This window comes from Python bivittatus, unplaced genomic scaffold (assembly GCF_059951505.1).
Source record: "Python bivittatus isolate LINGU-HERP-01145 unplaced genomic scaffold, Pbiv_v1 ctg000050_np1212, whole genome shotgun sequence".
In the NCBI taxonomy this organism is placed as follows: domain Eukaryota; kingdom Metazoa; phylum Chordata; class Lepidosauria; order Squamata; family Pythonidae; genus Python; species Python bivittatus.
In genome coordinates this window covers 2,434,846-2,452,877 of record NW_028277033.1, presented here as the reverse complement: position 1 = coordinate 2,452,877, position 18,032 = coordinate 2,434,846, and the positions used below count along the sequence as shown (strand labels likewise).

Sequence of the window (18,032 nt, the reverse complement as noted above, 5' to 3'; positions counted from 1 at the left end):
TATGGACAAAGAGTTTTGACTTTAGGTAGAAGGTGAAATGCAACAAAATCTACTCATTTCTTCATAGGGAATGATGCCACTGCTGTCTAAACATGTTTCTAGAAAGCTCTCTTGTCTTTGTTGAGTCCAGATCATTCAAAAGCTTCAGCTGGTCCAAAACACAGCAACACACACAACATTGGACACACCATGATATGACCACTGGGATGCAATCTCCCAGTGAGGTTCCAAGTGCAACTGAAGCTGCTGATTATCGCCTTTAAAGCCCTACCTTACAAGATCTATTCCCAATGGTTTCTGCCCATTCCACCAGGTCAGGTGGACATGTTCCATGTCCCCCCCAATCCTACTAGCATTTCAGAGGCTATGAAGACCTGGCTCTTCCCCCAGGCCCTGGGACCAGGAGGTTGATGGACCTCAATAGCATGGGTGTAGTTTTGTTTGATATGTTGACAATGTAATTTTTAGGGGCCTCAACCCAGTTTATTTTGAATTAGATTTGTATAGTTTTGGTTATGCCTTATTTCTCTTCATTGCCCAGAGTTCCTTAGGTAGATGGCAGCTATATAAATTTGTTAAATAAATAAGTTTTTAAAAATGAGTTCAGAAAGAAATTGGGAGAGAGAAATGCAAGGCATTCACTTGGATAAAATTACTCTCAGCCTTCCCAAAATCAAATCAACATAACCCCCCAAAATTTAAAAAAAATGCACAGCTACCACTGGACTGCATTCTGGAAAACCTTCCACAAATATTCAGAAAACACAGAAATCTTTCCTCACTGTCAGTGTGTCTTCCATGAAAAGCATCTATACCTTGAGTTACAAACCTGTATTAACTATGACCTGCATGACAACATAATTACTATATATTCATGTCTAATACACTGGTTCCTCAGCCTGAAAAAAAAATTACTGGTCCTTGATGCTGTCATACAATCAGATTTTGTTCTGTGACAACTGTTTGTGCCAGTTCATGCAACAAACAGAATCACATCCAATCAGCTCTTTTTGGCAAAGTGAACCCAAAGAAAAATGCACCTTAAAAATAGCAACTAGGCTGTATTAGGCCAGAATATATAGGTTTGATTTGATTTGATTTGATTTGATTTAGATCCTGCCTTTCAATCCAATTGTAGAATCGAGGTGAGTAACCAACATTCAGATTCCAAATACAGATTATAAAGGGGATTGTAGAAAATAAATCAAAAGGAAGACCACAATTAATTAATGATTAAAACCCTGGTGAAAGAGAATGAGGATAGGAAGAGCACATGTCAAATTTGATTTGTCTGAGTGAAGCACCCTCCTTGAAGGGTGAAGACGTGGCTGCTCTGAGGGCCCTCCCAAGCCATGTTGGCCACATGCATAGGCAACACTTGGCACCTGCATGCCAAGATGACTTGGGGATGCCCCCAGAGCAGCTGGCCCAGCCTCCCACAGGATGCAGCTGTGAAAACTTTGGGGGGAACCTCTGCAGTTTTGTGAAGCCTCCACCCCCAAGTTCAATACACTGATAAACTCTAGTGCCATCCACAGCAATGGAGTTGTCTTTCTTGGTAGCCTTGGGGAACCTCTACAGCATCAAGCAGGCCTCGACTACTGAACAGAAGAGTAGCTTCTGGTTACCAAACTCTTCCATCATTCTTATCGCTATTTATTTTCTCGGTTGTATGATGGCATTTGTAGGGGGTACTCAGGTGGGCTTCAACCAGAAACCAGGTATGATTTCCTCCCATTTCAGTTTACCCCTTGCCACTTTGAGAAAGCAGTTTTGCAGTTCCCATTCTCTCCCTCTGCCAAAACAGCCCAAATATGCAAATATTTATATAATGGGGAGTCCTGGCCAGCTTCACAGCTGACCTGGCTAAAAGAGAACCTGGGGGCAGCAAGTTGCAAGGCCCCACCCTCAGGAACAGAAAGCTGGAAAGCTCTTGTCCCCCTGTTGAATCATACATGTTTGAGACCAAGAACCTGTCCTGCTAAATCCGCTTGTCCAACGCTTGCTCTCTTTCTATAATATTTGAAAGAAACACACTGTTAGAGATCACTCAGTTTAGAATCTTTGAAAATGTTATTTCGAAAAGCTTAGACATTATTCAGTCAGAGGAAATATAGCCAAGGGGAAAGAAATTTCAGGGAATGCTTCACCATTAGAATATTTGCCTAGAAGCTTTTATTCAAGCAACAGATGCAAAAAAGGATCTCAGATCAGCCCTGTCAGAAATACTGAACTGAATTTGTCAGTTTCTTAGTCTTATTTACTTACCTACTTAGCTTTTCCTTCCTCTGCGCTCTCTCAGCAGAGAAAAGAATCCAAACACTGCATTCTAAGGATGATAGTTACACACGCACACACAATATATATATATCACAATCCAAGGCATCACCAGTTCTTCACAGCAAACACAAGATCTACAGGCAGAAGTCAAGACCTGCTTTTCTCAAACTAAATCCCATGAACCAAAACTGATGGTTTGATTTTATCTGAGGGAAAAAAAATATATGCCACGTAAATTAGGCTGATAGGACTTCTTCTAATTTCTCCCTCCCTGGTGCATTCCATTCCTTTTTTAAAACAAAAAAGAAAAAGAAATGAAAGAAATACCGTAGGTAAACATAAGTTCATAACAAGATCCGCTATTTGTAAATATCACTCTATTTCCCGGGGAAAGAATGGGATTACAATTGCCAGTTGCAAAAACATAAAAAGATAAATCAATTAGCTTGCTAATTTCCCCCCCTCCCCATTTATTTCTCTCAGTACTGTATTTGTCATAATTGACTATAATTATGTTAATTACTAACTCCAGTATAATTACTGCATTTGTCACTTAGCACACTGTGTACCCAAAGCAAACGTGGCAATTGTTGGGCATCAGAAGGAACGCAACCAGCCTCCAGGAGGGGATCCCTCCAAAAATGGCTGGAATACGTTCAGGAAATGAAAGGGCAAAGGAGAATTTCACGCAATGCTAGTCTGAAGTGTTGGTTCATTAAGGATATTAATTTTCTGATAACTACACATTTAAGTGTGACACATCAGAGAGTACCTACAGGATTTAGCAATTATTAATGCGTGACAGTTTCAAATGCTAAGTGAATCAATTAAACAGCAGCATTCACCATTTGAGAAGAGAACAGCTTCCAAACTGCCTCAGACTACAATTTTCACATGACAAAAAGGGGACCATTCAAAAGCCTGACAGGTCAAAAAAGAAGTTTGAAACAAAAGCATCTTACAGCCATCATCTCTCCTCTTTCCTTGTCAGATCAAGTTTTCAAGTGTCTCTGCTGAAATGGCACCGCCATGCCAGCTGACACAAGGTGATTTTTCATGTCTTGCCAGAGAAAATCTTTTATTCTATTTGCTTGGCATTAACATGTTACATTTATTGATCAAGCCCTTTCTCCCACCGCTGCAGGGCCCTGGGCTGGAGTGCTGAAGGGAGGGCTTTGATGTCCCGGTGACATTCCAGACCGAATAATGCAGAGACTAAATGGATTTCATGCAGAAATGTGTTTGTGCATGACAGCTACATTATTAACAGCCTCTCACACTGATAAATATGCAATTGCTACTATTAAGATTTGCCCAATTACAAGGAAAATATTCCCGGTACCTAATAAAAGGTACCACAATGAAAAGTTTTAACAATAGTGCATTTTCCCCCTATTGAAGCAAAAGAAGATTCATCGTGAGGAATAGAAAGAGGATGACATGCTTTATCTTAAATTTCTCCTTTGTTTCTCCCTCTCCTTTTATGGCTTATAAACTGTAGCCAGCTAGACTAAGCAGAAAGTCCCCAGACATCTCCAGAAAGCTTTAAGGTTCTAATGAACCTGTGGTATCCAAAATGTTCTGAGATTCTCATTAAACGAGTTTTAACTCTTCTTATGTCAGCTGTGGGCCACCTTGTTCCACAGCTCTTGTCCCAGCAAGTCCTCTAAAATGATTTTACCCAAATTATCCAATGAAAACTAGGAGCAGTTTTCTAAGACTGGTCTAAACCGGTCATGAATTTCAGGCGTGAAAGAAATGCTACAATTAAGTAACAGAGAACTCGCTCAGATAGTCCTTCATCCTAAGGCTGACGCAAGCAAGCTATTTTTTCAGCACAAACAATTCGTTCTTCCTAAAAATTCCAAAGCGATGAAAATGTATGTACAAATCAAGATCTGTAGTAGACAGCAGAGTGAGGATTGGCTCATGGAAGGACATTTCATCCATATTGTAAAAATACCAAATGATTTTTTTTAGATTTGCCCATAATATTGTACTCTGTTTAGCTAGGTGATGGTGAGATTTTGGCAGCTGAAAACAGTCAGGTGATTTCTCAGTATCCTGATTTTAGAGTTGTTTCTTTGGGCTGTATATTTTAAGCAGTTTTTTCTTGTTTCATTTATTTTACTATATATATGACTATGAAGCGTGTGTGTGTGTGTGTGTGTGTGTGTGTGTGTATCCTAGCTCAAATAACTTCAGGCAATTTACAATAATAATATTAAATAATATTAAAAAGACAAAAATCAATCATTTTCTTTTTCTGTTCTAGCAAACTTTTTGCAGCAATCCAATTTCATTAACTATGGCCAGGATCGAAAGATCTATTTTAGAGATCTTCTGATGCATTTTTAAAATCCATACTATTTGATCTGAGAATATATTTGCATGGACAGGCTCTTTCAGAGACCTCATGCCCATGGATGTGTAAAATGAGCCTTCTCCTTTATCACCAACATCCCGGATTCCATCCTCTTATCTCTCTCCATTGCAAAAAGGAACAAAGGAATCTCTTTTTAAAATCGTTTGAGGCAGATTTTTAAATATTAATTTTTATTCTTTTTCATGCTTTGCTTTAACACTTCTCTTTCCTCATTTTGTTAGACACTGGCTTGGTGTACCTGTAAAAAAGGGAAATGAAAATCCCACTACTATAACAAATACTGAACTAAAAGCAGATTCCCAGATCACATTGGAACTTGCTACTGAAAAGATCCACTCGCTTAAAAAAAAATGAGCCGCATTAAGTCACATACAAAAACCTCTGCTGGTGCTGTTACATCTTTGGTTTTTGTAAAACATAAGCCCTGAGCAATTCAAGGAAGAAGAAACAGTAAATCTTTCGGGTGTCTATCTGCTCTTGCCTCCTTAAAACATGTCTGACTTCCTTTAAGTTGCATTTCTTCTCTCTCTAGAACAGCGTAACACAAAAGGTACACAAAGAACAAGTTACTTTAATGTTGTATAAGCTACTATTGTATCATATCCAACTGCATACCTTGTATTCACGCTAGATATAAATGAATTTTAATTTAGATATATTGTCTCGCTGCTTTTAAGCAGGCAAAGGAGTCAGGCAGTAGCGAATCCAGTTCTGCTCTGCTAAAAGCAAAGCTTGTTTGCTTCTCTAAAAATAATCAAATGAGGAAAGCATATAGCTACTGTCAGTAATTTCATCTTTTTCTTTTCACCACAAGATTTCCAGGAACCATAACAAATCTCTGTTTAAGCAAGATCCCAATAATGCTTTATGCTCTCTGAAAAATTAAATTAAAATCAGGGATAAGTTGAGTTACCAAAAATAAAAAAAGAAGAAAGAGAAAGGTAATGACAAAAGACACCTTGTACATCTATCATGGCTCAGATAAAAACAATAATACATGCAAGTTGTCTTAATGTGCAACAACAATCAGGGGCCACCATATCTCTCAGGACTATGACTAAGGAGCACCTGGCCAACAAATACCATATAAACTGATCTAAGTAATCCACAGAAATAATTACAGGTTATATCATCTCTTAATTCATATCCATAAAAATATGTTGCTTACCAATACACGAAGAGGCCACTATAAGCCTTCCTCCCTATCTTCATGCACATCAAGGTATCATAAGCAAGACCAGTCTAGAGTTTCGTTCTCGTTTGCAAATGGTTTGAGCAAAGCATTTTTTTTGGGTAAATCATTTACCAGGAAAGAAGTCCAGAACCAAAAAATGTATGAGCCCTACACACCCTGATTGCTGCAGTGTGAAGACACCCTACTAACCATTTGCAGGGAAAAGGCCTCACAACACTGTCTATGTCATCACCAGTCCGTTAATCTAAAACATTCTGGCATGCAAGTGGTGTTTCCCCTTATTTTCCAACACAAGGCTTCCTAGGATACATGGAGATAAAGGAGGAACCTTCAACAGTCAGCAATCTGCTGAATTCAAATGTACTTGCTGGGTCTGCTAGGCACCTCCCCTCTCATCAAGACCCTCCACGGCCATTGTTGATTGTGGCTGCAAGAGAAACTTCACTGGTGTTTTGGGAGTTTGAACATGGGAATATCAGTCTCATGGAAGACCAAATGCAGGTCTTCCAGAAGATCAATATTGCCATGGTACCCAAAAATAAAAGTTCTAGAGGAGACATGGGGGAACCTCCTCCCCCATCATACACATGGGCTTAGTTCCCAGGGGCTGGGAATCACATTTTTTTAAAAAGCTATATTCATACTAATATCAGCCAGCCACTATTCTTGCAGGTAAGACTTTTAAGCAACTCTGTTGTGACTTCTAGCCTTGGAGAAGAAAAGTAGCTATTCCGGGAACAGTTAAGGGCAGGGGAAATTTTCCAACCGTTTCCCAGCTCAGCCTTGGAAGAGAAGATGTGTGGAAAAACAGGTCACCGAGTCCCCAGCCTCAGTTTGGAGGCTCTAAGCCCCTTCTGTGTGGGAGCCTCTGTTTTTGGCTCAGCTTTCCCTCTAGCTGCATAGTCTCGGGGGGAAAATCACACGTGCTCAAGTGTTTCAAAGGATTTGAAGATCTTGTTTTAAGCAGAGAAGCCACATTCTCCAAGGCTGACTGATGTGAAACAGGGTGGCAATTTCTGCTCAGAACAAAAATACTAAAAAATAAACTGATTCAAAAGCACATTAATTTGGGTGTGAAGAAGAACCCTCAGTTGCTTTCTAGATGAACTTAATTTCGATCTAACTTTCTTTCTGGCTTTGAGACTAAAAGCCCTTTGTCCTAATGGGGGACTGAACAGATGTACTTCTTCTGGACCTGAGAGTGCCATCAAATTGCCAGCGCCAACAAGTATCACATCCTTCTGTGTGCAATATTTACATCAAGCCACTGGAAGAAGGATTGTCTAAAAGGATTTGAAACTACGTATATATATATATCAATATACTGAAAATACATAGCCCGCTTCTTCTTCCAAGTTAAGGGGCTTTGGACTCTCTGAACTGCTATCCAATACTTTGGATACCTTACACCATAACCATCAGCTGTTCCTTCTTGCCACTTAGAGCCCAGTCCTATCCTTTTATGTTCAGGTAAACAGCCTTAACTTGTAACTAAACACTTCTACTTTATCTCCTTTCTGTGGTACAGAGAGAACACCATACCAATTCTGTGTCAGGTAGACAGATGTATTACACGGCTAGAAGGTTTCTAAGTTCCATGAGAGTTCTATTTAACTATACAGGTAGTCTTCAACTTACAACCATTTGTTTAACAACTGTTTGAAGTTACGACAGTGCTGAAAAATGGCTTATGAGTGGTCCTCGCACTTATGACTGTCACAGTGCCCCACAGTCACGTGATCAGAATTTGGGTCCTTGGCAACCGGCATGTATTTATGACAGTTGCAGTGTCCCAGGGTCGTGTGATTGCCATTTGCAATCTTCCGACAAGCAAAGTCAATGGGGGAAGCTGTATTCACTTAACGACTGCATGATTCGCTTCATGACCACAGTGATTTGCTTAACGACTGTGGCAAAAAAGATCATAAAATCAGGCATGGCTCACTCAATGACTGCATCGCTTAGCGACAGAAGTTCCAATCCCAGTTGTGGTCATAAGTCAAAGACTACCTGTAATCCAACATGTTTTATTTTTTCCACAACTGGGTTGTATTCATATTCAAGAAACTTTTTCATTCTGAAAATAAGGAAATGGTTTTTTAAGAAATAGATCTATTTCTGAATCATTTAAATCAAATTCCTCCTCTGCTCCTTGAACCCATTTTCATTCTGATCTTTTAACAAAAGCAGGTAACAAAGGAGATAAAAACTGTACACAACAAAAATAGAGCCATAACCGCTGGGGTAGCTTTCTGCAATTACATTTAGTACAATGTTCACGAAATTAGATATACATGTTCAGAGTTAAGCATTTATTGATGACCTATAGCCAAAAGAGAGCAAGGAAGTTTCTACTGTGAAGATATAACTGAAGCATTTATGTATATTTATGGCCTACCTTAACAGATTGAAGCTGAGATCCAGCCGTTTTGCGATGCGTCCATATTTTCTCCCAAGGAATTCTGGAATTGCTCTGCAGTCTTGGCCAATGTAAGACACCTATAAGGATTAAGGCCAGAAGAGATTAGTAACTGTGCATTTTGAGATTTGGAGGTATCCCCTGATTTAGCAATCCAGAGGTAAAGCAAATTAAATGAAAACTAAAATGAATGTTTCAATATTTGAAGTAATAAATTACTATCATTATTAGGCTTAGGTCTTACTATCTGTTTTATCAAGTTCTACCACTAGGCTGATTTGAAATTTTGAAATTTTGAAATTTTGTAATTTCAAAATTAATGTGCTAATTAAACAGGTAGCATAATTTCAGGTATCCTGTTATCACAGCAAAGTTTTATTGTTCAGTTTATTTTGTGTGAATCTCAAATGGTCTAAAATGAAAGATAAATAAAACCGCATTTCTTAGGCCCATTTTACAGGAAACTATTTGCAAGGATCATGCATTTCTGTATAATATTTCCCTAAGTATTCTTAGCACCGCACTGGCATTACTGCAATAAGCCTTGTGTAAAATAAGCCAGTACTGTAGAAAGAAGATGAAGTATAGAGATTTCATTTACCTAAGGCCATATAATGAGTTTAAGGCAGAGAGTTACACTTCAGTTCAGACCATCCTAAATTAGGGTTCACTGTGATCTGAATCAGATATGGATCCTGATTGATCTCTTTTCCTATGGTAGGAACCAGGAATAAGCTAAGTTGCTTTCCAACTTCTACAAAGCTATAACAGGGTCTATATGCATAACATCCATGTAGGGAATCAGCTGTCCCTACATGCTTGGGATTTTGGACATAACCCTTGAACTTTTTACCTCCACATGCATGTACCCCAGGGACATACTACACAGGCAAGGACACACTGCATTCTCCAATTTCCTCTACAAATACATAACACATAGTGGAGTAACCAGACTAAGGCTATGAAAAGCCTTTAAGGGATACTAATTGGTGTCTTGATGAAAGTGAAGCACCTCTCCTTGAAGCGTAGGGCCTCTAAAAGGCCCTGATGTGGCTGCTTCAGTGGCCTTCCAAGGTTGTCTCCACAGATGTGTGCAAGAGAGCTGTGGTCCTGTGTTATTTTGTGTATGCACGAGAGAGACAGAACTTGGGGACATCCTTGAAGCAACTGCACCGAGCCCGAAAGAGGCTTAGCTGTCTAAACACTTCAAGGAAGGAGGCTTTACTCGTGTGCTTTGTAAAGTCCTCCTTCAAATGTTTTGCCCAGCCCCAGTGAGTATCATCCAAATCGCCCGAGTTATACTAGTTTCCTAGTGGTTTAAATGTTTATATATGCACATATGTAACGTACATAAATTGAAATCCAAATATATTGCGTGCTCAAATTAGAATATACATTTCCAGCTGTGACAAGAGCTGTACTTTACTACCGTGCTCATCTGCAACTTGACCCTGACAATGAGCTGCCAGAGGCATCGCAAAAGGTGTCTTATTTTCAAAAATGAACTTGACCTCCAAAGGTATGGGAGAAATTAGGCAGCATTCAAACAGCTCACACCATATCCCAGCAACTAAATAGGAATCTCAGCCGCATAAGGATGCTTGATTACTTCAAACTAAGATAGGCATAAGTGGAACATTACTGCAAGTAGACGTGGCCACTTCAGAACAAAATGGAAGAGAGAAACTTGGACTGAGACGTAACTATTATGCTGTTTCAGAATTATCAACTTGGTAGAAAGTTCCAGGAATCGCTTTTAATACCTATCTTTTCACAAGAACAACAATAAAGAGAGCGTACCTTTGCTTTGTCTGCCTTATTTAGTTTCAGATACACAAACTGAACATGAGAAGGCCCACGGGCAGGCAATGCGTATCTTTAGAGCAGTGTCATTTCTCCAAAACTAACTGCCATGTCCTTGGGATTCCTTACCTTGATCCTTTTAATCACTCTGCTTTTTCCAGCCCTAACCTAAGCAGAAATTCCATACCAAAAGCCAACAAAGCTCATCGAAGCAAATCTTCTAGCAATCATTCCCTAGGGAAGGAAACATATGCATGTGGGTATGTATTTATTTATTTATTTAAGCAATCTATATGGCCGTCCAACTCACTCACGGTGACTCCGGTCAGCTTACCGGAATAAAAATCCCAAATACAAATGGTTCGTCACCTATACAAACTTAGGGGAAAACTGTGATACCCCAAAGAGATCAGAGTTGCTTAAAACTGAGTGGCCGTCACTAACAAATGAATAAAGACAATATGGGAAGACATCCTAACTTATTTAAAGGGAGGAGGAGGAGCCATCCATGTATTTGTGTTGTCAAAAAAGAGATAATGCTGAACAACACATAGAACGGTAATTGAAAATTTAGGGGAAAGTAGTTCTTTGAAATCTCCAACGAATTCTATAACTTTAGTAAGGAAAGTTGATCCAATGTTTTATATTTAAAACACCCCTACATTTTACATTGCAAGAATAATTTTGATAAGTTCCTATTAAGTTAGGGCAGTTTATCAGCCAAATAACCATATATCCAGTTCAGAGCTCCATTTTTCAAGGTTCTTATAAAGTTTCTATTTGTCTCGGAAGCTCCCATTTTTCCAAATACCAGATAAAAACAAGAAAACAAGAGTTGCGTTTGGATGCTATTTCACGTTTTCCAGCACGCAACCTTCTCTGCATGACAACTTGCCAAAGCACCCCCTAACTTTACAAATCACCCTTGTAGTTCAGCAGGTCTTCAAATGATTGCAGACCGATATTGTAGTATTTCATCTGCTTTAATTCATCCTTGTTCAGTAACTTTATCTGAGAAGGGAATCACTGACTATAGAGAAATAGTTTTACTGTGAATACATGAGCTGAAAAAATAAAAAGCCTAAACTTTATTCTTCCAATTTTCCTCCTTCCTTTTAGGGCATCTGCTACCGTATCACTTTTCTTACAATAAATTCTACTTTAGAACAAAAGGCCCACTTTTCACAATATCCAGAATTAAAAGGAAGAAAGATTCCTTTGGCAGAGATGTCAATGTAATTACTTCAAATACTGTTCCAGAATTAGTAAACATCTTCCAGTAATCCATCCACACTCACCACTTGGGTCCCTAAGCTTTTTAAAAGCAACATATAGCCCGGCAATCTTTATATTACTCTGGAGGAGATTATTTATATCAACTGCTCTTAAGTATTTGCAGCAAAGTTCATGCACAGCTCTTACTTGGTGCCCATTTAGGCCCGTATAACACTTTTCCCCCCTTAGGGAGATTACCATCTCAATTTCTAAGGGTTATTTTCCAGATAGCATGAAGTATGCCTAATGTAGGCCTTCACTGTGAAGCTGGTGTGATTAGAGTGGATACCAGCATACAGCTGTGTGTTTTTTCATCCTAGTTGAAATTCCTGCTGTGTTTTATTTTCCTGTGGACCTAGGTCCCTTAATCCTGTCTGATAACTTGGAATCAACTTGGAGAAGCTGCAGAGTTATGGCTTTTCATAGGATGCATGATGGTCTATAAACAGGTGGTATCAACCCTTAAACAATGCATTATGGATGTAGAAAGGCAATTGGATTTGTCATCCCTCTCCAGATTTTTTTTTTTTTTTTGAGTAGCCGGACTCCTTTTTTTTTTAGACCAACAAGATATTTAAACCAAATATCCATCCCTAAATTTAGGACAGCATTAACCCTAATATGTTTTAATGCACTTCCAACAGCTGTCCTTAAAGAAAAATTTAGGAAAATCCTTTATTCTTCAAGACTCTGTCCTTGTGGCCAAGGAATGGCTGAAAATACAATCCATGTTGCACTGTCCATTTTATAAAAAGGCATGGCTATGTTTTATTACCCCCACCCATTAATTAAATTTCTGGGCCATTCAGATTTATTTTATATACAGCTGCTGTCAGCCGACCAATATGATTCAGTTTCTTTTAATGTGGCCAAATTTTGTTTTATTGTTTGTAAATATGTAAAATCCATAATAACCAATCATATCAATTAGCTGTTGTTTACTTTTATCTTATTTTAATATGTTTTCATTACTGCCTTCTTTAAGCAAAAATCTGGTCATTGACTGTAGTAATGGACGGAAAGCAACACATATGTACAAAACCAGTTAAAAGCAGCCACTATGAACTTGGTAAAGAAAGCAGCATGTTTTTATCATAAATTATTGTACATAAAATTCTGCTCTTTCTAGTAGGAATGTACAAATCATGGAAGACTCGGATCCCCAATCTGATGAGTCAAAACAATCCACATTGTTGATGTTGAGTTGTTTCAAATTGTTGAATCAATTTGACCTAACAATTCAGAAGTTTTCAGTTGGATTCAAGAGTGTTTCCAACTCAAAACCTCTGGTAGCTCCACTTGAAAATTCAATTCAAAGGGCTGATTCAATCAATTTGCCTTCCTTTTCACCTCCTAACACTTTTTACAAATTTTCTTCTCATGAATCGGAATTTATGAACCGGTGTCCCAAAGGTCCAGCAAAGATGTGTTCACAGATGGCATGACTCGTGGCCCTGGGATCTTTAAATGTGTATCTCAGTGAGGTTTAAGCATTTGATGAAAGATTTGGTGGGAAATGCAGGATTAAATTTAAGAGGGCAAGGAAGCCAATGGCTGCTGAGTAAGCCTACAAACGTCAAGGGCAGTTGCTCCTCCCCTATCTAAAAAGGCCTACATCCCATAACCAAAATTAGTACTTAATATGGCTTTTTCCAATAAGCCTTGTTTGAAAAGCAGATGGGCTGTATAGAAAGGATGTTTTAACACGCTTACATGCCACTTCTCAATAAACGGCTCCAAAAATCAGTCTTACAGATCCAAGAAGACTTTCCACACATAACCAGAAGCAGGAAGAGAATTAGGTCATCCCGCGCAACCCCAGACGCACGCGGCACCAGGTGAGATTCATCGCCCACACCAAAGGGCCTACATTCCTCTGGTATCAGTGGAATTCAAACAACGTTGCAACCCATCCCTGGCCATGTTTCCATAGGCAGAAAGTGTTTCCTTCTGCAGGAGGGACTTCTAAAAGCAGTCAGTCCCTGGATCTCCAGGGGCAGTTGCTTCCATGAAAACAGGTTTGCCCGTGAAGCCCCAAAGCACAGTCAATTTGCCCAAATCAGTAAAAGCCAAATAGCACAAGGCAACCCTGGAAGAGTTCCAGGGTGAAGTTTATCTGACTGCTCAAATTATACCAGATCTTTTCCAGCAGATCCTGAGAAGGTGCCTCAGCTTGGAGTGCAAACGGAGGGCAGATTCACTCACAAGTTTTTACGGACTCCATATGGTTTTGGTTTGAGTCTTGTGAATATTAGAATATGGAAACACCTCCACATGAAGAGGAAGACAGAAGGGGTGCCCCAAGACTTACCTCCTACATGAACACTTGACATGCCCCAATTAAAAGAACATCAGAGTAAGGGTTGTTCAACCAATCAGGATTTTAAAAAATATTGGGCTAATCCATTCAATGCGTGCCCCCACTTTTTCCTTCTCAAATAAGGAAAAAGACTCTGAACTTTTTGTTTGCTGCTGAAACACAAGTTCTTAGGATCTTGTGCAGGACTCTTTTCAACCACTGGACTGTTTGGTTACACAGCAGACTTAGCTGAGCTTTTTATTTATCAGTATCATAAATATGTAAATAAAATGAGTGATATTCACTGATATCACATTATGTATCAGGAATTTTAAAGTTTGCTCCAGATCTAAAGACAGACAATAGTTACCCCCAGCCAAGTGTGGGCAGACAATCTCTGACCCCATGACACTGATTCAAAGGATCACTCTGTCTGAAAAGAGATTAAATAAGGATGTGCCAGTTAGACTTACTGGGATATTGCACTCATCAGTTAAAATCTTGGCATCACTTGGTCCACTGGACAGGGCTATTATAATTTACACCAGTTGGCATAAAGCTAAAGAATCTCTCAAGTCAAGCTGGATTTCTGATGATTGAATTAAACACCTCCATGTAGTTCACCTGATAAAACAACAGTTTGCCACAGGCTTCTTTCAAAATATTTCTGATTTTCCAACCTAGCCTACTTCCTTGGGGTCTCCTGGTGGTGTCCCATCCTAGTACTAACCAGGTCCTCCAACTCTATTAGTCTTGTGTTACCAGGCCAAATGCTATCTTCTGCTGTGAAGGTATATCCTCCATTAGGTTGAGCAGAGCTGCTGATGATGCCACAGACACACACGTGCACTCTTTTTGGCAACAATGCACAGGATAGGGGAAAATGTCTGCCCTTGGAGCCATTTACGTTTAACCAACAAATCTGCGCCTCACTGCAGTAAGGTGAAGACAAAATGACATTGGTCTGAACAGGGAGCCGGGATATCACAAGCCTTCACAGAGAAGATCTGTTTTTCTAGAGAAAGGCAGCACATATTTAAGTTTAAAAATTATTGTTGTGTGTTAATAATGACATCTCAGCACAGAGCAACATATTGCACATATGGGCTAGGAAGCAAGGCAAAGGTTGGGCCCTTGGGCAGGATACCAAAAAAGTCCCGGGGGGGGTACAAAAAGTCAGAAGAACCTCCCAGAAGAAGCTACACTCAGAGGAGACTTGACTTTACTTACTACTGTAGTCTTGCCATCTTCAGGAGGAATCTTGGGCAAATGAAGATCAGCATTTTCCTTGGCCATCACATTGAGGAAAAATAAGAAGGAATTCATCTTGAAGTGATAGCATACACCTTTCTAAAACTTTTGGGGGGAAGTGTTTTGGTAAATTATTAGTGGAGATACAGTATGAAAAAACTGTTTGGGATTATCCTTATCTCATCAGTGGGAGGGACATCCAGTCATCTCTGCCCACCTGGTTTGGTCCAGCAGGGTGGATGTGCTCTGGGTCCCATCAATTGAAGAATGCCATCTTGAAGACCCAGGAAGCATGCCTACCCTGTTGCAATTTCAGCCCCCTGGAAAAACTTCCTCCCAGAAATTCAGGGGGCTCCTACCCTTACGACATTTAGAAAATTGTTAAAGGCCTGGTCATTCTCCCAGGCCTTGGGGACAAGTTGATTGTGCAGCCCCCATTTTGTATTGCTTTGTTTTATTTTGTTTTTATTTTTTCTACTTTGGTGTGTTGTGTTTTCTTTTAATAAGTTCATTTTCAGTTGTAACCCCCCAGAGTCATTTGGGCAGCCTACAAATTAAATAAATGAAATACCCACAGCTTAAAAAATGGAAAGAATATTATAATGGTATCACAGGTGCTAGAAATGGAAAGACAAGCTTTCATCTCTCACAAGCCCCAGCCAACAGGGCTAACAGTAAGCAGATTGGAAAAACTGTCGTGCAAAGCAACTGACGGTCACTAGATTGCTTATCAATTAAAACTGAACCCAGCAGGAAACCCAGGGCATTTATTAAAGGAGATCTTCTGGTCTGATACAGGAAGACTCTGATGTTGTTAACTCACAAATTGCTATCTTAATTGCAAATGGCTACCACCAACACAAGCCCAGCAAATAAGCTTTGTTTCTTGCATTTTAGATTATAAAACAGCAAGGGTCTGGCAAAGAAGAACAGATACCAAACTCTTACAAAGCGTGTGCTTTGTAAATGTGTTATTATCCTTAGAGAAAAAACTACTAAAAATAATTATTACTATATTGAACATGACATTTAGGGGAGGCAATAAATCGCTTTTGTGAGAGCAACGAAAAACAACATACACCATGCCGAATTTCATGATCAGCTGTGTCCATTTTTTATTATTCTCGCGGATTCATCCAACCCACATCATGGTCTTGCACTGAGTTTTTTCTGATGTTTCAGGTTCTAACCAAGAGCCTAGGGATCAGGGAGGCGTAATAGTAGTACAGTTGTAGTTTTGCAGACACAGTGCCTTAAAACCACAGGGACAACTGATCTCAGCCCTCCCCATGGGCAGAAGTGGACTTGAGATCGATCGCCGGTGTAACAGAATGGCAAAGACGCTGAGTACAAATCAGGAATAATTAGAAGGATAATCGCTGACATCAGAAAGGTCCTAAACAACTACAATACATATTATACAATATGCATGAAAGAGCAGCCATTGACTAAGCGGCCTGCAGAATTTCTCCCCCGTTTAAATCTCACTTTGGCCCTGAATAATATGCAAGCAATTTAGCCCCATCTTCAATATTGGGATCATAATCTGGCATGGGAACACCCCTTTAGCACAGGGCAATTTGCTTGAAGTAACTGCTTAAGAAACCTAATTGTTAAAGTTGTCTCAACTTCCGAAAGCAACAGTCTGCGATCGAATTCATTCTACTCTTTATTATCACTTATGAAGCAACCAATGTAACTCTGGGGGCGAATCAGGGAAAAGAATCCAGGAACGGCTTCCGAAAAGATGTTTTTGAGGAGCAAAGAAACGCCTGGACGATGTTCCTACCCCGGAAACTGAAAAGGGGCGCCCTACCCAAATTGAGAACAGCCGTCAGAAGGCGCCGCCCTTTCAAGAAGGAACAGCGCTGGGCAGGAGAGCGAACTCCCGCCGCGAAAGTCCGCCTGGGCGGTTTTGTCGCCCGCGCCCGCTCTGGCCCAGCAGGCTGAACCCCGTAAAAGAGGGGGGAGTGGGGGGAGGCGTGGAAAAGCGCGGGGCGTTTGGCTCCCGCGGCGAAGGGAGGGCGGCGTCAAGAGAAAGTCTGGAAGAGTTCGGGAGCGCACGTGCACTTCGGCGAGCAACCAGAGGCGGCTGAGGAAGAGGCGGCGGCGAAGAATCCGGGCGAGGAGGCTGAGCGCGTCCGCAGGGCAGAGCGGGGAGCAAGCCCCAGCCGCCGCCCGTTTCTGCCCCGCGGGCGGAGGACGGGGCCGGGCGAAGGCACTTACTTGCGTGGCGTCCACCAGCAGCCCTGCCATCGCTGCGGCGCCGGCGCCGAGGCGAGCACGGGGCTGTCCGAGCGAGGGGGCCGAGGCGCTCCGGGAAGGGCAACGGCCGCCTGCGGGCTGCAAGTCGGCTCTCTTGCCCGACGGCCCCTGCTTAAGACCCTTCGGGATCCCACTTCCTGAAGGCGGTCAGCTGATCGCAAGGCGGAAGAGCTTGCAGCCGCTGCGCCGGCTGCCCGGCGAGGCGGGAGGTTCGGTGTGGGGAAGGAGGGCGCAGGGCAGGTGGCCCTCCCGGCTGCGGGGAGCCCCGCGCCGCCGGCTCTTTGGCCCCGGGGAGGAGGCTGGCTGCGGGGCGCTTGGACTCCGGGGGCGTCTTTCCCAGGGTCGGGTGGTGCTGGGCGCCGGCCTCGTCTTCCCTCTGCTTCGGAAAGTCTGGGAACTGCAACTCTAAAGAAGAAAGAATCCACGGGCGGTCCGGGGCTGGATCGTTGCTGGGGACCCGACCTTTTGGGCAACTCCGATGTTCTTGCGAGGAGGAGGAGGAGGAGGAAGCATGCCTGGCCGCTTCCTGCTTCCAAACTCTTTCAAACTCATCTGCCGGAGGGCTCACAATAAGCCTGACCAAAGTACCAGCTTTGTAAGCACTCAGAAAACCCGTGGTGGGTATCAGGCACTAGTCTATGGGGAGGGGAGGCTTGGCAAAACCCTGAGCCAGGGGCCCAGGAGTTTCCAGGGCCCTGGCTCTCCACCAATCCTGGTCCCGCCCCACAGGTAGGCGGCAGCCACAAGGCAGGGGCACTGAGAAGGAGGCCTTCCCCAGGCAGCCACGGAAGCCCAGATGGTCCTCTGGGACTCTGGTCTGCTGATGGGCTGCCTCCCCTTGACATCTGCTGCCTAATCT

At 41.6% G+C, this 18,032-nt stretch overlaps 1 protein-coding gene across 1 annotated transcript in view; it reads right to left on the bottom strand.

Moving 5' to 3' along the window:
- LRMDA (leucine rich melanocyte differentiation associated) overlaps positions 1-17,332 on the bottom strand; it is an 821,041-nt gene extending 803,709 nt beyond the window's left edge. Inside the window, exons 1-2 of the mRNA XM_088128961.1 lie at positions 17,135-17,332; positions 8,260-8,360 (exon numbers count right to left, since the gene is read on the bottom strand). Of these exons, the coding sequence (XP_087985087.1) occupies positions 8,260-8,360; positions 17,135-17,164 (131 nt within the window). The 5' untranslated portion in view covers positions 17,165-17,332. The remainder of the gene's footprint in view (positions 1-8,259; positions 8,361-17,134) is intronic.
- Between the last annotated feature and the right edge of the window lie 700 nt (positions 17,333-18,032).